At 35.2% G+C, this 22205-nt stretch overlaps 1 protein-coding gene across 2 annotated transcripts; it reads left to right on the top strand.

Moving 5' to 3' along the window:
• Positions 1-1545: 1545 nt before the first annotated feature.
• LOC129873062 (ras-related protein RHN1) lies at positions 1546-12437 on the top strand. Of its 2 annotated transcripts, none has more exons than XM_055948062.1 (8): positions 1546-1782; positions 1888-1965; positions 2086-2253; positions 6723-6771; positions 7009-7082; positions 7660-7753; positions 9281-10150; positions 10339-10460. In XM_055948062.1, exons 1-7 carry the CDS (start codon positions 1744-1746, stop codon positions 9313-9315), a joined length of 537 nt encoding a protein of 178 aa, XP_055804037.1. In that variant the 5' UTR covers positions 1546-1743; the 3' UTR covers positions 9316-10150; positions 10339-10460. The 2 variants fall into 2 exon arrangements, with proteins under 2 accessions (XP_055804037.1, XP_055804036.1); XM_055948061.1 differs by lacking the exon at positions 9281-10150 and adding an exon at positions 12090-12437 and having other exon boundaries at positions 1550-1782; positions 10339-11996.
• The last annotated feature ends 9768 nt before the right edge of the window (positions 12438-22205 follow it).

The raw sequence follows: 22205 nt of genomic DNA, 5'->3' as shown, positions 1-22205 counted from the left end.
TGATATGAAATTATTATTGTTTTTTAATTGGTGCTGTTTCAAATAACTATATCATAAGAAGTTCATATTTCAAATTTAAAAAATTTTAGTGCAGATTTGAGGTGAATTTTTTTTCAAAAAATATTTAAGGTTATAGAAGAACAATTGAGGTTGTCCAATGCGATTGTATGAACAATCAACTTGTATTCATGAATTCAGACATCACAACTTACAATAAAAATGTTGTAGATCTTTTCTTCTCTACTCACTATTATACTATATGATCGTGAATACAACGATAGAGATCACAATCAATCAAATGTGGTGAATATAATGATATAGAGCATACACTACATTCTTATATTCATGAGTTTAACTATCAATATATATACCTTATATATTTTGGTACTTTGTCTCTATTGTATCATATGTATATCAACAATGATACATTCACTAAATACTGTCAAAGCAAAAAAAGTGAATACAATCAAGAGTGTACATATATCATAACTTTGTATCAACAATCAATAATGATACACTTAATAAAATACAGTTAAAAATATATATATACATATTCAATATCATGCATAAGTAGTATATATATGTACCACAAATCTATTTTAATACATACATGATGTATACATTCAAAAATGCATTAATTAAAAATATAGATAAATTAAATAAAATGTCCATTGAGTTAAATTTCTTACACAAAATTAGCCAACTTAAAAAAATAAACCCTTCATTATTAAAAATGGCCATTCGACTTTTTTCTTCTCCAAAAAAATGGCCATTCGGCTTTTTTCTTCCCCAAAAAAATGGCCGACACAAACATCGACTTCTTCTTCTATTGCTTTTGCTTCTTCGTCCTCCTTCTGCTCTGCTTTTTCATCCTCCCTCCTTCTTCTTCCTCCTCCTCGTCCCTTTTTTTTCTTTGTCCTTTTTTTAAAAAAAAAATTGCGTACGTCAATCGTTTCAAGCAAATTATATATCAAAAAACTCGAAAACATTGAAAGGATTTCTTATCTAAAACTTGAAACTGTTTAGAGGTGATTTTGAGTTAATAGAGATTGAATAGGCAATGTATACTTCATTATAGTAAGTGTATACTTCATGTATAGTTAAACTATATTCAATTTTTTGACTGTATTATAATGTATAGTCAGTGTATAGCTCACGTATATGTAAGTTATATTGTATAATCAGTGTATACTTTCAATGACTTTTGGCAAACTATATTGTATAGTCAATATATACTTTCTATAATTTTTGACTATTTGTTTTATGCAAATAAAACATGTCTATATTTATTATAAACTAATTATTTTATAGTATATATTTGAAACTAGCCCTACAATATATTCAATGACGTTGTATATGTTGATACAATTATATTTGAGAGAACAAATATAATAAATTTGAGCAACAAATACAACAAATTTGAGGATAAATACAATTCCAAAACAATAACTAGAAATCACAATTAGAAAAATTATAATTATAAACTAAACTATGATTATTTATATTTATGAAATGTCCTCAAAAAATATTGGTAGATAAATGGAGAAGAAAAGTTGAAAGAGAAGGAATACTTTGGTGTTTAGGTTTTGAGGCCTTCCAACATACGTCAGGATGCTCCAAGCTCTTTAAGTAATTTATTATCCGCGTCAATTCTCCACTTCCTCCAAACTCTGTTCTTCAATTACGTCTTTTAGCTTACAACTCAATACCTCTTTCCTTCATTTTCACCTTCGGCATTTGATCATGGCGGCAAACGCTCACAATAATTTCAATGCAAAACTCGTAAGTTTGATTCATGCATTCATCAATTCCTCTGTATTAGCTCCTTTGTAAAAGTATTTATTGATTTATCATTAGATGGATTAAAAAATTCAATTGATTGTTCAGGTGTTGTTGGGGGACATGGGAGCTGGTAAATCAAGCTTGGTCATACGATTCGTTAAGGGCCAATTCCTTGAATTCCAAGTATTTGTCTTTCCCTGCGATCCTTCAATTTCTTACTTTTTAGGGTTGTTTTCCCCCAATTCTCAAGTTCATGTAATTTTGGGTTGATTTTTTATTATCACGTGATGTTGGTGATCACAGGAATCGACGATCGGAGCGGCTTTCTTTTCGTCTGCAGTTTCAGTTAACAATTCTACGGTGAAGTTTGAGATCTGGGATACTGCTGGACAGGAGAGGTACCATAGCTTAGCGCCTATGTACTACCGGGGTGCTGCAGCTGCTATCATCGTATATGACATCACCAGCGCTGTAAGATTCTATCCATCAACAACTATGTTTCGATCCCAAACTAGCTAGTTTTAGTGGTTTATATGGATTCTTCATATTCATTCGGAAGCTAAAGAGGGGCATTAAAGGGTTTATAGCTGAAATGGACTCTTAACATCTAATAGCTTAGTTTTCTGGACTGGGCCTTTCTATTCAGTCTATTATAGGATAAAAAGCAAATGAGTCTTATGAAAACAATAGTTGGCTTCTTGCCAGTTTGTCAGTACATTGGTATTGCAATGTGGAAATGAATAATAGATTAATAGGGAATATATACAACTTTATCTTATGCATTGTCAAAGTTGCAAGGTATGTTTATGCTTGTTTTTCGTTTACTTGTAATCATTTTGCATTTATGGGACAATTTTTGGCTTGGAGAGAAGCTGGTCTTTAGTGGACGAGAGGACCAGTTGATTTGTCATTCATCTTGAATTAGGACTACAAGCAGAATTCATGTTTGCTGTTGCTTTCCCTTTGGCTTTTTGCTTTTTCACAAGTAACATTATCATCAGAGGGTTGGAGCTAGAAATTTTAATTTAAAGGGGGCAATTATAGTCTTAAAGGATTCGAGTGAGTGTTTTTCTCTTAGGAATGGCCATTTCATTATAAATTTTAAGAGGGGGACAGGTTTTCTTAAGTTGAGAGTAGGATCGTGGAACATATGGTCGCTTACAAGGAAGTCCATAGAGCTAGTGAAGAGTCTTAGAGAAAGATTAATATAGCCTGTGTTTAGGAGATTAGATGGGGAGGTACCAAAGCTCGGGATGTGGAAGGATTTAAATTATGGTACTCGGGAGGCTCTAGAGATAGGAATGGAATAGGTATTCTAGCCGACGTGGATCTTCGGGAGTGTGTGCTGGAGGTAAAGAGGATTAGTGATAGGATGATACTTATTAAGCTAGTTATAGGCAGGCTTATTGTGAACGTTGTTAGTGTGTATGCAACCTATGTGGGCCTGGATGAGGAAGTCAAAAGGCTCTTTTGGGAGGATTTGGATGAGGTAGTGAGAGGTATACCGAGTACCGAAAAGATTTTCATTGATGGAGATTTCAGTCGCCATATCGAGACAACTTCTAATGATTTTGATGATGTCCATGAAGGCTTTAGTTTTGGGGAAAGGAATGGCAGCGGGACATCTTTCCTGGAGTTTGCTAAAGATTTTGAGTTGGTTATTGCTAACTTGTGTTTTTCGAAGAGAGATAATCATTTAGTTACCTTAAGTAGCACGGTAGCGAGGACTCAGATTGACTACTTACTCCTCCGAAAGGGTGATAGAGGCCTTTGTAAGGATTGCAAGGTTATTTCGAGTGAATATTACTACCCAACATAAGCTTTTGGTGATGGACTTGGAGATTGAGAGGGATAGGAGAAAGAAGACCTTTTATGACCGACCAATGATTAGATGGGGGCCTAACTCCCACCTTTTCTTGGTAGATGAGGGAGAAGTTGGTTGGTTTAGGGGCCTGGAGAAGTAGTGGGGATGCGAGCAATATGTGGGACATGACTGCTGGTTGCATTAGAAAAGCAGCTACCGAGGTGCTAGGGGTACAACAACAATCTTTGGTGGTCGTCAAGGAGATAGGTGGTGGAATTGAGAAGTACAAGGCAAAGTGAAAGTAAGAAGGCTTAAAGAAAGTGGTTGGAGTGCGTGGATGAGGATGAAAAGAGTAGGCTTAAAGATATCTATACAAAGGCAAAGACGGAAGCGAAGTCGGCAGTCACCAGTGCTAAGACGATAGCTTTTGAATGCTTATATGTCGAGTTAGGGGAGAAAGGTGGGGATAAGAGATTGTATAGGCTCGCCAAATTGAGAGAGAGAAAAGCCCGCGACTTGGATCTAGTAAAGTGCATCAAGGACGAGGAAGGTGAAGTGTTAGTGGATGAGACCTCTATCAAGCAAAGGTGACAAACTTACTTCCACAAACTCTTAAATGAAAAAGGAGTCAAAGACATTGTACTGGGTGATTTGGCGCACTCTCATAGTCTTCGGGACTTTGGGTACTGCATGTGTTTTAGGGTTGAAGAGGTTAGACGTTTTATTAGCAGGATGAGGAGGAGGAGAGCAACCGGGCCCGATGAGATTCTAGTGGACTTTTGAAATAGCATTGACAAGGCAGGTTTGGAGTGGTTGACTAGGTTATTTAGTGTTATTTTGAAGAAAGCTAAGATGCCCGATGAATGGAGGTGGAGTACTATGGTTCCATTATACAAGAACAAGGGTGATATCCAAAATTGTAATAATTACATGGGTATCAAATTGCTAAGCCGCACTATGAAGATATGGGAGAGAGTGGTTGAGATGAGGGTGAGGAGAGGAATGTCAATCTCAGAGTATCAGTTCGGATTCATGTTGGAGCGGTGGACTACTAAAGTAATCAGTCTTATGCGGAGACTGGTGGAGAAATTTAGTAAAGAAAAAGGGATCGTCATATGGTGTTCATAGATCTTCAAAAGGCTTATGACAAAGTTTCGAGGAATATCCTATGGAGGTGTCTGGAGGCTAAAGGTGTCCTGATGGTGTATATTAGGGGGATAAAGGACATGTATAATGGAGCCAAGACTCGGGTTAGGACGGTAGGAGGTGACTCAGAGCATTTTCCTGTTGAGATGGGACTATATCAGGGATCTGTACCGAGTCCTTTTCTTTATGCCTTGGTGATGGATGAGCTGACATGATCTATTCAGGAGGAGGTTCCATGGTTTATGCTATTTGCGGATGACATAGTTTTGATTGATGAGATTCGGGACAGAGTTAATGATAGGTTGGAGGTCTGGAGACAAAATCTGGAGTCCAAAGGGTTCTGATTGAGCAGGACCAAAACTGAATACTTAGAGTGCAAATTCAGTGTTGCGATGGACGAAAAGGGCATGTAAGAGAGGCTTGCCACTCAATCTATCTCCAAGACAGAAAGCTTTAAACATCTTGGATCCATCATCCAGAGCAGTGGGGACATTGATGAGGATGTCACACATTGCATTGGGGGCATCGTAGACGAAATGGAGGCTTGCCTCTAGAGTAAGGTACCACCTAAACTTAAAGGTAAGTTATACAAAATGGTGGTTAGACCGGCGCTGTTATACGGAATGGAGTGCTAGCCAGTAAAAAATTCTCATGTTCAGAAGATGCATGTTGCGGAGATGAGGATGCTGAAATGGATGTGTGGACACCTAGGAGTGATAAGATTAGGATAAGGTTATTCTGGAGAAGGTGGAAGTGGCTTTTGTGGCAGACAAGATGAGAGAAGCGAGACTAAGATAGCTTGGGCACGTGTAGAGAAGGGGTGTTGACGCCCAGTTAGGAGGTGAGAGCGGCTGGATTTGGGGGTTATGCGGAGGGGTAGGGGTAGATAGAAAAATTATTGGGGAGAGGTGATTAAACAAGATATGATGCTACACCATATCACTGAAGACATGACCTTAGATAGAAAGGAGTAGAGGTCGCGGATTAGGGTAGAAGGCTAGTAGGGATAGAATGATGTCTTGCCTTTTGTAGGTTTAGGGTTGGTCGTAGATCTATGCGTGCCACTATAGTTGTGTTGTTATTGCCTTTAATTAATACGTTACTTTGCTATCGTTATTGTTCTTGTCTTGTAAAATCTGTATCGTTTTTTATTTATGTATTTATTTATTTATTTTGTATTTTAATTGATTTTTTCTTTATTTTATTATTATTATTTTTTTGCAATTATGTAGATATATTGTTTTTCTCTTTTACTTGGACTGTGACTTTTGAGCCGAGGGTCTTTCGGAAACAACCTCTCTATCTCATGTGGTAAGGTCTGCGTACATCCTACCCTCCCCGGACCCCACTTGTGGGATTTCACTGGGTATGTTGTTGTTGTTATTTAAAACTTAAAAGGGTTAAAAGTTCCCTTTCCCGGATTTACTCGGTGAGCGTGGCGCTTGTAATTCAATGTTGACAATTTCAATGTGTGGATCAGACCTTTGGCATGCTATATGAACTCCTAGATCCATGAATGACATGTGCATCTGTAATCGGGTGTAGCTAAGCAAAGAGTGGAAGTAAGGAAACACAAAACCAACACATTCATTCTAAACTTACTAGTGTGGTGATATCTTCATCTGAGGAAAGAAGAATAAAAAGATAACTTTCCAAAAGTTCATTTGCTATGGCCAATGCCAGAGATGGAGCCAAGATTTGAACCTTATGGGTTCTGGATTCTCGACTTCAAATACTAGTAACAGGGTTCTAAATTAATTTTTGTATATATTTGATAAATCTTTTAAATATAAATACAGGATTTAGGCTAAAATTGCTGCCATATCACATGTTACATGCTACCTTTGCCCCTGGCCAATATTGGTAATGAGTGGCATAGCCCATGTTTATGTAACTCTTTGTTGTGCATGTGTATGCCTATGTCTATGCATGTCAATATTCAATGCCATCTTCATTCTAGGTGTAATCTTCTTTTTCCTTCTTAATACAGGATTCATTTGCACGGGCAAAGAAATGGGTGCAAGAATTGCAGAAGCAAGGTGCTTATCCACGAACTTTTCTACTTTATTCAAATAGAAAATTTAGAATATTCTTCTTTCGTCAGGTTATTGCATAAAATCTAGAGCTCTACTAACATCTTTTTTATCTTTTTCTTTATGTTCTATTGTATTTTATTACTTTATTGCCTTAAGGACTCATATAAGGTTATTGATGGTATCATAATTTCAAATTCATGGATTTTGGTAAAGTGATTTAGTTTTCTGATAATTGGGCAGGTAATCCCAATATGGTCATGGCTCTTGCTGGCAACAAGGCTGATCTAGAAGATAAGAGGAAGGTGACTGCAGATGTAAGTTCTTTTTCCTTTATATTGTTGTGGGTAAATATGTATTGCCTGTCATCTTCTTACTTGAGGTTCATTTGATTGGGGTTTGCCATCCATCTATTTTGAAACACAACTCCTGTAATGCACTCTTCAACGTATTGTGTTTGGTCTCAAGCTCTATTATATAGTTTTTAGGACAGTTATCAAATAGATATTGGATAATGATCTGAGACATTGCAACATGTTACTTTCCTCTAGATAATCAGTTCAAATAATGATGTTAAACGGAAATACTCATTTTTGCGGGAGTAAACTTCCACAAATTCTCATAAACTGGAATCCATAGCTGAAGTAGAAATATGCTGGCTTTCCTTTTTTTGTTTTTTTGGTTGGAAAATGCTATTCCATCATTAAGTTTCTTGCAATTATAAGATAGGTTGTAGGAACGTATGGGCTCTAAGGCATTTGTTATTAATAACTTTATCTACTTTTTTTGTCATTTTCTACAATATACCAATACTTGGGCAGTTCGGTTTCTTGTTTGTTTTTGGGCATCAATTTTCCTGGTATATAGTATTTTAAATAAATACGGCTTTCACAGGAAGCATGCTTGTACGCAGAGGAAAACGGCCTATTTTTCATGGAGACCTCTGCCAAAACTGCTGTTAATGTCAACGATATATTTTACGAAATCGGTAAGTTCCATTGTTTTGTATTTTTTTCATTTATTGCTCTCTTTGTTTCTCATCTTTTCTTTTCAAAGGCATATGGCACAGTAGGTGATATAATAATCTATCACAGAGGCTGTTGAGTGTCTGTAATTGAAATGTACGAGTACGAGGACAGTCTTATCTTATAGGTTTCCCTTGTTGCTATCGTTGTGCTATGCAAAAATCTTTCTGGGCATGGTTTTCAAGACATTGTCTGGACATATGCACCCTCTCTTAAAATATTAGAAAAATTGTGGCATTTGCTTATATTTAAGATGCTATACCTGTTACGGTTGCCAGTAGGTCACTTGGCTTGTAGGTCTTCACTTGTAGTTCACTCCGCCGGTCAGTCGGTTGCCCTGCCGGTCAGGCCTTGACTACTTGCAGTAGTTGATAAAAAGCAAGGGTAGTGTTCTTTTCTTTCTTTATTTTCCTTGGCAAGACCTTTATAGTTACAACAATCGCCATGAAATTTAGCACATGAGACAAATATTGTTATCAAATGGTTGGAAATTGTTACAAGGACTAGCTGCTTGAGGAATACACTTCAAGGACAAAATGGTTCCAAAGAATAGTTTGAAAACCTGAATATTTTTAGGAACTTCTGGTGCTATTTGCTTTACAAACCCTCAGCTTGCTGTATGGTAACCCTTTGTAGTCCAACCATATTATAGTTCTGTTCTGACTTTTGTGTAATCACATCTGGATTCCAACTGATCCTGGAGTGAATGAGAAGCTTGTCCTGGAATACAGAAAGTGGCAACTAGAATGGTAACATTAACATTCCTATCAGACATCTTCGTTGATGCATACTTGAATTAATTTTAACTGATGTTAACTGGATGTAAATTCTCTAACAGATTTCATGTTACATGAATCGCAAGATTATGCACATTCCTAAGTGCCAGTTACAAACTTATACTCTTGTCACGTGAAGAAAAACTATATGATTTTGCTAAAATGTAGTCTTGAGATCTTGATGTTTACTGCATGGTTACCTTCAGTTTACATGCTAGGTGCTATGCCAGGGTAGAGTTATAAAAATTTACCTCCCTTCAACTATTGAAATTTGGTAGTCAACTTTACGAAGCAATTTATAGTTTTTAGTTTCTATGTATTAGCATAGGTAATAACAGGAAAATTTAAATTTCTTTAATCAGCTTAACTTAATTGATACGAAATACTACTAAAGATGATGTCACCTTGCATGCAAGATAATAGACTCTAGTTGGAATACTGATTCTTACCAAATTCTTCAGGTTGACAAATAATAGTTGTTAGAACTCTTAATTATTAACATACAAGTAACATTTATTATATTATTATTAAGTACTTTAGCAGGATTTTCATTCCAAAGTACCCCACTATATTCCTATTATTGTTCACGAATTCCTATTTTGGCTCTTTCCTTATTTAGTTTCCTTAATTAGAGCTCAATGTATTTGTATATATTCATCTTACATAATGGAATAATACACAAGTTATTCTCCACACCTTGTCTATTACAAGTAGGTAGAACCAGCAATTACCTGCCACAAGGATCCTAAGTTGCGCAAACGCTTCATTTTTGCTACTGCACAAATGTCGACACGAGACGGGTGCGGGATACGTGTGGGATTCGGTCAACCCACATTAGATACTTTGACCAAGAGTCCATGGATGACCCACATCAGATACATCAGAGGGGTGCGGGATACATGTGGAATTTGGTCAACCCACATCAGATACTTTGACCAAGATACTGTTCCTCTTGGTCAATACACATTGCTTCATGTTTCAAGCCAAATAGAGAGATGCTAAATATTCAAGCGGTTGTGTTCGACTTATGGTTGACAGTAGCAATGATCTGTAACGAGAGTTGGTGGAAGGTCTTTAATGACTTTTTTTTCTGAGGGGAAGAATATCTTTATCTTTATAACTATATTTTTATAATATTAAATATTTTTAGCCGAATCCCCGCATCCGTATTCATACCCGGATTTGTATTCCCAAATCTTAAAATTTAGATTTTGCCGAATTCGACTCTCGGATTCGTATCCGTCTTGGACACCCGCACCCGAGTCCGAGCAACTTCGCAAGGATCATACGCCAGTGGCTCAACATGACCTTTTTCTATGTTTTTATTGAGCCGAGGGTCTTTCGGAAACAGCCGTCCTACATTGGTAGGAGTCAGGTCTGCGTACACTCTACCCTCCCCAGACCCCACGATGTGGGATTTCACTGGGTTGTTGTTGTTGTTGTTGTTGTTGTTATGTATCATGTTGAATAAAAGGATTTCTGTGGGATAGCTTTATGGGTCTTCCAGGGCAGCGCTAATAGGTCTCCAGCTTTTCCTAGTCAGAGGGGTTAGTCGTCATGTTTTGAAGTAAATTTGGTGAAGAGGTACAGTTAAAGAGAAATTATTCTTCTGCATATATATATATATATATATAGCCAAAATTGATTTTTGGTTTACTTATTTTTTGACCTGCTCTTTTAGGATGTCTTTACCTCTTTTGTTGTGTCTCAAAGCAGTTGAATGTCTCTTTTATTTACCTGCTTCCCTAATTTTGTGGGTCTGAATTCTGCAGCTAAACGATTGCCTAGAGCTCAACCTGATCAAAATCCAGCGGGAATGGTACTTGTTGACAGAACAGCAGAAGGATCACGAGCTGCATCATGCTGCAGTTAAGTATTATCATCTCGATCGCTCCATTGATTTCGTGAACTTCAGCCATGTTTTCGAGACATTTCTTGCTCTTCATGTTGTGCTGGTATGGGACTTGATGACAGGAAATGAAAGTCACGTTGTTTATTGGGAGATACACAGTAGAATATGTATGTAAACTGTATTTAAAAGCACCATATCTGAGGTGATTGTCTCTTTTGTTCATTTATTCTGTAAATAGTTGGAATTTTCTAGGACCCCTTACCCCCACCCCAACCAACTTATTTTTGACAATTGGACGCTGTTACTCCCCAAGAATTGGTTTAGGTGAATAAGATTTGCCCAATTTAGTTGGAGCATAATAATTTCAAATGTTTATTATGGATATCAGTTTAAGGTTAAGATGGTTGTAACAGAAGTGCATCGCTTAATAAGGGACTTGTCAAGAAATAGAAATGAAAAAGACAATCAATGTTATGCAGGACATATCTTTACTTTATGTGAAAGAAAATTCTTGTTTAACAACTCATTCGTCTATTTTAGAGATTAAAAGAAAAGGAAAACGAGTGGAGAAGTTATTTGAGTATTCACTTTAGTTCATCTGGACCTAACAAAATTTGGATTGAATTCATTAATGTGTTGACTAAATTAATTTTAATATGTATAAGTCTGACCTATTTTCCATTTGACACTCTTTGATTGGGGTGTACATGGGTTGGTTTAATTCGATTTTTTAAGTTACTAACCCAAGTTAATTAGATTAGTTTTAAAAAAATTATAAGTCAAATTAAATCAATAGAAATCAATTTTTTTTTGATCTCAGACTTTTGAGAGTTTTTTCGACAAAATCTCAATATATCTTTTATCCTAGCTTCTGATACAATAATTTTTATGTTAAAATATAATGTTGTCAACGATGAGATGCAGATGAAATAGGAACAACCAGCTTTAGACTTTAGTTAAACTGCAGAGAGGCTACCTAATTCCTACTAATATGTTCAGTCTCCAAGGGCATTTATACATGTATTTATGCACGGATACATTAGATACTTGATATTGGATACAGTGATACACTGGCGAAATTGATATTAGATACACATATACATGAAATTGTGAAACTTAAATACATTGTAAAACAAAAATATAGAGATGTAGAGGGACGAAAGAGGCGAGCAAAACAAGATACATTTGCTAGATAAAATATATGTAGAGGCAAATACAATATGTAACTATTGAAACTATGGATGCATTAACTAATTAACACCTATACTAGTGTGTTTTTACTCATTAAAGTATCGCTCTTTCAGATAAATAGAGAGGATATGTTTGTTGTGGACTTTTAGGCCCATAACATAACATCATTTCCCTTTAGGGTATTTAAGGAAATTCAGCCCATAGCTAAAAAAACAACAAAATATCTTGTGTGTTTCATTTCCATTGAAGAAAGTGAAGAGACTTTCCATAAATTCTAAAAAAAGAAAAGTATAGTTAAAGCTTCAACTTTTGTGGCATAGGAGGAAGAGGTATGAGGATTTTTGGGAAGCGCATATTTCCAAGACAGATTGTACTATTCGCTTCTGGGTATGTATGTATGCTCTTGGTGAAATTAATGATCATATCTAAGTATCATATTCATTTGTTTGTTTTGTTTTGTTTTTTTGGACAACAAAATAGGGTGCTGTTTTTGGGTTCAACAACATATGACGTGCACAGATCCATAAAGAACAACGAAACGCCAGCTTCAAAGGAGCAAATCCAAGAATTTGAAGATTACATTAACTCTGTCCGACGCCCTTCTTAGGCGTCCTTCTATTTTTAGGTGCATAATACGCCACGTATTCCTCTTAATTGTGTACCTAATAGTTTATGAAAAGACATGTTGTAATTTACCTTAGTATTAATTTTTTACCTTTTAGTGTGGGAATTATTGTGATAATTGAGAATTGAAACAGATTTTAGGTAATTGTAATAGTCTTTTTTATCTATCTATCTATCTATTTTGTTGCCTAATTTATATCGTGACATATTCTTATTTCTATATTTACCTTTCTCTTTGTCTCTTTCACTATTTATATTCTGTTATTATTGAATATTATGAAATGTAACCTTCTTGCCTCCTGCAAAATCTATTGTTGTCTGCTTACAAAAGGATCAAATTTTGTTCTTTGATATCTTCTTCAAAACTTCAAACATTGCAACAAGTTATTATTACATTGAATAAGCACAATACTATTTCGATATTATTATATCAATTTTCAAATTCTGAGCAGCTCATTCTGAACTTTTATCGTATATTTTCTCATTGAAATTTTGCATTGTTTACCTCCTTACTTCATAATCTCTGGATATATTCGTACTTTTCTCAAACCTTACTTGTAAGATTATAATGTGTAGTTGTATATGTTATTGTTATTTTATTTATATAATGTCAACTAAAAAAAATTATGGTCTCTATATATGAAGTTTAACTTTACGCCTTCAATTTTGTTGAGCTAGCCTTAATTTATTAAAATTCATACAAATTCAGTGAAAAACAGAGCACAATAAAAAAAATTTATACTATATTAATTATTGAAATTAAGTTTTAGTCATATTAGTATTATACGATCATTTGAGGTCAACTATTAAGTAGAAGTTATTAAGCTTGTAATAGGTTTATGTATAATCTATCCATATATATATTATTAGAAAAGCACATATAAATGTTGATTGACCAAAATATTCATTAAAATTTTATTTACTTATTTGTCCTTTTACGTTAAAATTTCCTCCATCTAAAAAATTACTAATGAGTATAAATGTAATTCTGTGCCAGGACTAAACAAAACATATTTCTATTAGGACTAAGTTTATTAGAGGATACATATTATTCTATTAATACTAGGAGCTTAACATTAAATATATTTCAAGTAAAATGTAATTAGAAAATTTCTACACGTTTAATAATATTGAACGATCAAATATCCATTAAATATTGAATGATTTTTATATCCCTTAAGGAGTAAATATTTAATAGTATAACTTTAATTAATTTCAAAGTCCTACATATTTGCATAATAATTAAATAATAATTATTTAAAGAAAATAGTAAATGACAATTTTGTCTATGTAGAAAATAATAAATGATAATTTTATCTATTATAGAGTCTTTCAACAAAGGCAACGTTCAATCAACAATTCAATGAGATACAACCTTCCGTCATTAACCTTTTTTTCTAAATTCAAGATGATTCAAGACCCAACTCCTGGATCCCAAGTTGGATCGGGGTTGGATCTCAATTTGAGTGTTGGATCTCAAATCAGATATCTAGGTAAGATTCTGGGGTGTCAGAGTTGGGTCCCAAGTTAGGTGTCAGGGTGGAATTTTGTGTCGGGTGTCGGAGTCAAATTTTAGATCGAAAGTCGAGGTCGCGTCCCAAGTCGAGTATCGATGTGAGTCTTTAATCGATCGTCGGAGGTCAAGTGTTGGGATTAGATTTCGGTTCGAAATTCAAATCTCGTTGTCGGGTCCTGAATCAAAAATTAGAGTTGGGTCCTATGTCAAAAGTCGGGATTGAATCCTAGGTCAGATTCGGGGTCACATCCAGGTTCGCAAGTTAGACCCATAGTTTGATGTCAGGGTCGGATCTTAAGTCAAAAGTTGGGTCGATTCAGGAGTCGGAATCCAGGGTCGATCTCATGTCGGATGTTATTGTCGGGTGTGGTCAGATCCCTGTTCAAAAGTCGGGTACAGGGTCGAATCTCAGGTCGAAAGTCGGGTGCAGGGTCAAATCTTAGGTCGAAAGTCGGGTCCCGATCCGAGATTCAATTTGGGTTCTAGGTAGGGATTTGGTGTCGGAAGTGCGGTCCTGCATTAGTTTCCTGTGTCAGGTATCAAGGTCGGATGTTGGGGTCGAGTTTTGAGTCGGATCCAGAGTCGAATATAGAGATCGAATCTCGACTTAGAAGTCGGGTCTCAAGTCGAGCGTTGGACTAAGTGTTGGATCGGGAGTAAGGTTCAAGTCTTAGTTTAGAAGTAGATTCCTGATTCAGGTGTCGGGTATCGAGGTCAGATGTGGGGGTCGAGTCCTGAATCGGGTGACGGGATGGGACTCCGTATTAGTCATTTGATTTTTTTTGTATGATAATTGATAGGGAGTAATGTGCAAAGCATGTTCATAGACACTAGTTATTATAAAAAGCACAAAATAAATGTTGATCAACCAAAATATCCATTAAAAGTTGATTTACTTATTTGTCCTCTTAAGTTAAAATTTCCTTTATCGAAAAAATTACTAATGGGTATAAATGTAATTTTGTACTAGAACTAAACAAAACATATTTATATTAGGACTAAGTCTATTGTAGGATACATACTATCCTATTAATACTAGAAGCTTAACATTAAATTTATTTCTAGTAAATTATGAGTAGAAATTTTTTACACGTTTAATAATATTGGTCGATCAAATTATTCATTAAATATTGAATGACTTTTATATCCTTAAGGAGTAATATTTAATCGTTATAAATTTAATTAATTTCAAAGTCCTACATATTTGCATAATAATTAAATAATAATTATTTAAAGAAAATAGTAAATGACAATTTTCTCTATTGTAGAAAAATAGTAAATGATAATTTTACTTATTATATAGTCTTTCAATAAAGGCAATGTTCAATTAACAATTCGTCATTAACCTTTTATCTTATATTCAGGATGATTTGAGACCCAACTCCTAAATTCCGTATCGGATCAGGGTCGGATCTCATTTTGAGTGTCGGTTTCTGAGTTAGAAATCAAGGTAGGATTCGAGGGTGTTAGAGTTGGGTCTCGAGCTAGGTGTTAGGGCGGGGTTTCATGTCGGGTGTCAGAGTCGGGCTTTAGTGTCGAGAGTCGAGGTCGAGTCCCAAGTCAAGTATCAGAGTGGGGCCTTAATCAATTATCTAGGTCGAGTATCATGATAAGATCTCGGTTCGAAAGTCAAATCTCGTAGTCGAGTCCTAATTATAAATTCGGTTCCCAAATCAAAAGTTGGAGTTGGGTCCTATATCAGAAGTCGGGATCGAGTCCTAGGTCAAATTTAGGATCAGATCCCGATTCGCAAGTCAGATCCAGGATTTGATGTTGGGGTCGGATCTCAAGTTAGAAATCGAGTCGGGTTAGTAGTCGAAAGTCGGAGTCAGTTTCGTGTTAGATGTTAGAGTCGGGTAGGGTCAGGTCCCAATTTAAAAGTCGGGTGTAGGGTCAAATCTCAGGTCGGAAGTCGGTTCCTGATCCAATATTCGAATAGGATCCTAGATTGGGAGTTGGTGTCGGAAATGCGGTCCCAAATCAGTGTCGGGTGTCAGGTGTTGAGGTCGGATGTTAGGGTCGAGTTTTGAGTCGGATTCAGAGTCAAATATCGAGATCGGATTTCGAGTTAGAAGTGAGGTCTCAGGTTGAGTCCTAGAACAAGTGTTGGATCGGGAGTCAGGGTCAAGTCTTGGTTCGGAAGTGGAATCCCGATTCAGGTGTCGAGTGTCGAGGTCGGATGTCGGGGTCGAGTCCCGAGTTGGATATCGAGATGGGACTCCGAATTAGTCATTGAAGTTCTTTTTTGTATGATAATTGTTAGGGAGTAATGTGTAGAGCACATTCATAGATTCTAGTAACTATAAGTCTACAATAAATATATCTTTCACAAACTAGTTGAAGTTGTTATATAATAAAAAATGTATATAAAATATCGGACTGGGATAGATTTGTATGGAGCATCCTGGACTGAGGGGGATTTGGGAATTTCAAATATCAAAATTGACCCACAAGTTTATATTTTGTAGAACAAACCCAAATTTATATCTACTAACCATTTATTTCGTATGTAAATAAAATTTATAATTCATATAATTATTTTTTAAACCATTTATATCTCGATTATTCTCACCAACACAAAATTTATTATTACTTCAAATAAATTCCTACTTTACCATTTATATTCACTAAATTCATTATTTTTGATCAAATTTATTTACCAACCAAATTTATTACAAATTCATTCAAATGATCGAGAAATGCGGTATATTAAAGACTTCTCATTCATATGATCATCTTCTCGGTCATATGATCAAAAAATGCAAGTTCAATATGAGGAGATTGTTCATACTATGTGGGAAGATTATATTAAAAACTAGTACACTATAACTTATATTCAATTTTTTTATTTAATTAAGATTTGATCAATAAATATTGTATTTTTTTTAGAATAGCTATGTGATAGTGTATTATGCAATTTTATAAACTTTTGCTTATTTGGTGTGATTGTATAAGGAATTGAGATAATTTTAATAGTTTTACAATATATGGGGTTTTTATGTTTATGAGAAAACATACAATATAAAAAGTCCAAATTGTATGTCCAAATAAAATTTCAACTTCATCTCATGATTTCATATCGCATGGTCAAACGTGCCCTTAGTAATAAGTAACTTATTTTTTTTAATTGGACTATTTTTTGTGTAAGAAATTCAATGGACATTTTGTTTAATTTACTCTCTGAAAAATGGCTTTAAGACGTAGGTCCAAATCTTAAATGTGGCACACTTGAATCTTTTGAATCATGTTATTTGAATTTTTATAATTTCGTCATTGATGTGGTTGATTTCAATTAGATTGAAATTGAGGCAAACTTCTTATTTTAAGAAGATAAAGATACAAAATACTCTTTTTTTACTTGTCCTCTATAGTAAAAATAGAAGTCCCCTTTTATTTATGCAGTTTGAAAAAAGAAAGAGATAATTTATCATTTTATATCTATTTTATCATTAATAAAGTATTAATTATTTTAGATTCATTTCTCAATAAGTGAGATGATCTATAATAATTAGGGATAATATATATTATCATTTTATTTATTGCTTCTTAAGGGGTGTGTATAGGGCAAAATCCATGCTGGACAAACCAGACTGCAATACGTGGTTGAATTCAAATCGGAGAGATGTTGATTCTCTTACCTCGAACCGAGAGTATCCTGGGATTGCAATCTACGATATGACTTGGACCGATATTGCCTTTATACAATCGAAAATACTCTGTAACCAGATATCAAAGAAGGACTCTCCCTAAAAACAAATCATTTTTCAGCTGGAGCACCTTTACAATTGCCTTGGGGCAAATCAACAGTCAACCTTGAGCCTATTGTTGACATTCCCTAATCAGCCTCGAGCTCAAAGCCAAAGCTCAATCACATGCTACTAAGTAGTTTTTAGAATTAACGTGTCATCTTTTCACATTATGACATAAACCTGAATTTTTGACCTATAAAAAGTCTTCTATGAAAAGAGAAAGTCACGAAGGACCCTCTCCAAGAATATGACAAGCTCCATTTGAGGGTATTGAGAAAGAAGGCATTTTATCTTTTTATCTCTGGTATTTTTTTACTAGTTTATATTTTTGTACTCGATTTCTACTTTATTGGTTAAGCCAAAAGAATTAAATCTATGCAAAATTCATAACACAAAAATATTTAGTTAATCACATAGCAAGTTATTACTAAATCTTTAAGCACAATCACATTATGCTTTTTCCTGTCTACAATCTCGTCGAAATTCAATCAATAACATCTCACATAATTTCAATCATTCAGGCAAGTACAATTCACACTCTGACAGTTATTCAGACAATACTATGCACGTAATCATAATTTCAAGCTACATCACACAAGTAAGTCATAATTACTAACTTATTTTGCCTCATGGATGATCATTAGCCGATCACTCATGCATTTACATTGCCTACAAGGCCAGATATCATTTGGAATCTTTCCAGTTTCAATTTCCCCTATTTGTATCCATTCTGCCGCGATTACAACATCAAGTTTACTTCTTTGAGATATCAATTGGAATTCAAGATACCAATTGAACTCAACCCACATCACAAGCGATAGACTGTACGAAAGGAGTGAAAGAAGTGGAATGATTTCCTAGAATGTGTCATAGCTTTTCGAGGATTAAATGTTGACGTCTACACACCAAACCGCAGAACTTTATTCGATATTTGCTCTTGTATTGGGAGACCGTTAACTTGGTTCTGATACCAAATTATCACGATCCAACCTATCGAGCCGTGTGGGCACCTACTTTAACACTTAGATAGGAGAATTCTTCCACCCATTTTCAAAATAGGTCATGCAAAATAATTAGAACATCCTGATTCTCTTTAATAACAATAAGAAAAGGTATTAAAATTGGACTTTCAATCATGAGCTTGAAAAGTACAATAAAATCCTTTAGAAAATATCCAAATAAATTCCTCTTATGGAACTAGTCTAAATAGATATACGAGCTACTAAGAATATGACAAAAACTGTGAATAAAATAGACACAACTCCACTGTAGGTAGAGAGAAGTAAAATTTATAGGCGATCATCATCGTTTTCACCTAGAAAACATTACTGATCGTGCAACTAGACTATACCAATTGGTATAGCAAGAGTAGTATCGTACAAATAACACATACTGGTAGGCATTATCAGCAACCCGAATCCATCTCATAATATCATGTAAATAGTCAGAAGGAAACATGTAATATTAAATCTTCCAATGCCAAACCTTCTCACCATACCCCCTACTATCCTGGATACACTATCCATAACTAGTACACTTTGATTACCACATCTCACTACACACTCTTTCGATGCTTACAACTTCATCACTAATAGACTACCTATTTTTTTATAAATGATCATAACCTGACCCTTATCTCACATAAATCTTTTCCAAGCCTATCCTTTATACTACACCAAGACTTTCCACGCATAACCTTTTATACATATTAAGTCTTTCCAAGCCTAACCCCTTATGCACACTAAGGCTTCTCAAGCCTAACCATTTTTACACACTAAGACTTGTCAATACCGCGCTTATCAGAAAGACCTCATGCCTCTTTAATAAACACACTCATCCTAATTAATTAAATAACGACAAGAACCCTAGTCTTCAACCTAGCCTAACCATCACATGCAAAAGGCAAGTCAACATGTACATATACACATTACAATCACAACATAACCGGATTTGCAATCACTATATCATGAACAATGAATGAAATATTTTCCACATGATCACATAAAGCATATACTCAGTCTTTTCATGAAATTCACACACAAACTGTTAGTGTACCGGTGTGGTACCCGAGCCAATCATTTATGAATCATATCAGGCGTGGTATTCAATCGTATCATGTAGATATTTTGTAAATATGGTATTTGAGACAACCATTTAGATATTCATACCAGGCGTGGTATCTGAGCCAACCATCAATCATAAATAACATGCACAATCACAATCACAATCACAATGAACAACACTTGAAGCCACAAGTAAATAAAACAAATTCATCGCATGAGATTATCGACATAATGTCATTTAACTTTAATATTTTAGTTTCCCTTACATTCGTTGCATAAGTAATATTACAAATTAATAGACATGGATACATACATAATTTGAAAGCACACAAACCATCACCTATGTGATCACCGCTATAATACATAGATACATATTTATATCAATGACCCACATTGAGCCCCCAACATATGCAATATTCGTTCTCAAGGTTTACATCCCTAATCTCATGAATTAAGTACTCATTGTTCTTATTATGTTCCCCCTTGTTTACCACAAGTCCAAAAATGGATATAGCTAGTGCTTAACCCTACTAGTTATCACCAAATCATCTCAACAAGGAAACTCACGATTAATAATTAAGAACTAGAGAGCCATCCTTAAGTCATTATCTATTTTGGGCTTAAACAACAACGATCAACATCCTAACCATCCAGACTCAATGCCCGAAGGCCTAGACATGAAGTCTCCCATCAATTTTTATAAAATAAGATGAGGAAGATATAGATTAAACTACTCAGTTAAGCCTAGCCTACCTGGGCGATAAACAACTGCTGCAGAATTCAGATTTCACGAGTTTCTGACTCCATGGAGGCTAATCCTGATGGTTGTAGATCAAAATTTTTTGGGTTTTGACCCTCAAGACGCTGAAATCCCTCCCTTTTATAGTGCCAAGCTTAGGTGGCCTAAGAATTATTTTGTAGCAACCTTCATTTATTTTCTTAATAAAAAGGGGGAGGAAAAATAAAGACACCGCAATATTTAGGGTTTGAATTCGTCAACCCGCTATAGAGACCAGGCTCCCACTATAGCGGCCGGACGGATGCTATATCATCTATAGATGCAGTCCCTATAGCGGACTGACATCACCCTAAAGTTTTTAGGATTTAAGGAAATTTTGTTGCGTATTGAATTTTTAAATTAGCATATTTTCAAGATCTTTAGGGATTTGTGCAATGTCCCAATTCTTGAAAAAATACTTTTTGGTGAGAAATGACCATTTTTTCCTTCTCCATAGTATTTTCATATTTGATTTGTGATATGGGGATGATTGGCATGCTTTTTGATACAATCGGAGGGATTTTAGAGATTTGAGGCCTTGAGTGAGAAGTTACATTGATAGGGTTGACTTTGATCAACATATTGAGATCCGAGCTTCGGATAGGAATTCTATCAGTTTCATTGCGTCCGGAACATCTAGTTTGCTCTAGTTGAGTATCGACTTAGAGCCCCAGGAACTTAGTTTTTATTTTGGTAAAATAAGCTAAAAGTTGAGTTTTAGGCCTAAAAGGAATCTGGAAGGGTAATTTCATCATAACAACCTTTTTTCAAAAATTCAATAATTTCATTAAGTCCAAAATCTCAAATTTAGTATAGTAGCATATCCGGTTTATTTTTTTCAGACCCCAAATGATTTTTTAGGGTCCAACTAGAAGTATTTTGGACTTGGCAAATCTGCTGGGCTATGGTTTAGTGCAGGGTCAAACCCTTCTTTACAATCGCAGTGACCAGGCAGGCATTCACGAAGGGTTGCCTTACCATGCTTCATGATTGCAGAAGGTCCGCTGTGTCGCCTTTCGCGTTCGCGACACCACCGTCGCGATGATTCCCTGTGATGTGCTCTGCAATTGAAGGTTAGTGGCCCATGATCATGATGCGTTATTTAGCATCCTTGAACATTAAATTCGTGAAATAGGACTTTTTCTAAATTCTGCCATTTTCACTCATTTGGAGCTTTGGGGGAGGCAATTTTGAGTCAATATTTTGAAGAATTTCACTCGGGTTAGTTCATCTATCATTCCTAATTCGTTTTCTATCAATTTTTTCTTCCTAAATCATTGAAAAATTAAGGTTTTAAATAGAGTTTTGGAGGTCTTTCTTCCCAATTTGAAGTTTGAAGATTTAATGATTTCTAACTCGTTTCTTGACCAATTGTTATGGGTTTTTAAACCAAAACTCCCCTTGATGAGTAGAACTTATTTTCCAAATAAAGTTTTAGATTTTCCCTTTTCAATTTTGAAGCAGTTTTTGGATGATTTTGACTCCAATTCTAAAACCTAGCATTATGGGTATCATTAGAATCCTTTTGATAAACTTTTGTCATTTTTTATAGTAGGTAATTATTTTAGAGTTGGTATTCGTGAGTCGAGCTTTTATTAGAGCATTCGTGCAAAAATTTGACATTCGAGGTACGTTTGACTATTCTTCTTTGAGATCGGGATTGGATAATTAGTCATTAGTATGTTATAAACTTTGGGATGAGATTGTAGCATGTTTCAGTACTGTTAATTTCATTGTGATACCTTTGTGGGCTTATTTATATTGTGATGCCCAGTGGGAGCTTATTTGTGCTGTGTAGCCCGTGTGGGGGCCTTATTTGCTATTTTATTTACTTTGAAAGCATGTGATTCATGACTTGAATGTAAG

Source organism: Solanum dulcamara, chromosome 11 (assembly GCF_947179165.1).
Source record: "Solanum dulcamara chromosome 11, daSolDulc1.2, whole genome shotgun sequence".
Lineage (NCBI taxonomy): Eukaryota > Viridiplantae > Streptophyta > Magnoliopsida > Solanales > Solanaceae > Solanum > Solanum dulcamara.
Note: the sequence above shows the minus strand (reverse complement) of the source record. Positions and strands in the feature narration are given on the sequence as shown.

Coding starts and splice junctions, on each gene's coding strand:
- LOC129873062 (XM_055948061.1), top strand. CDS start 1,744: ATGGCGGCAAACGCTCACAATAATTTCAATGCAAAACTC. Junction 2,254..6,722: donor TATATGACATCACCAGCGCT/GTAAGATTCTAT, acceptor TTCTTAATACAG/GATTCATTTGCACGGGCAAA. Junction 7,754..10,338: donor CGATATATTTTACGAAATCG/GTAAGTTCCATT, acceptor TGAATTCTGCAG/CTAAACGATTGCCTAGAGCT.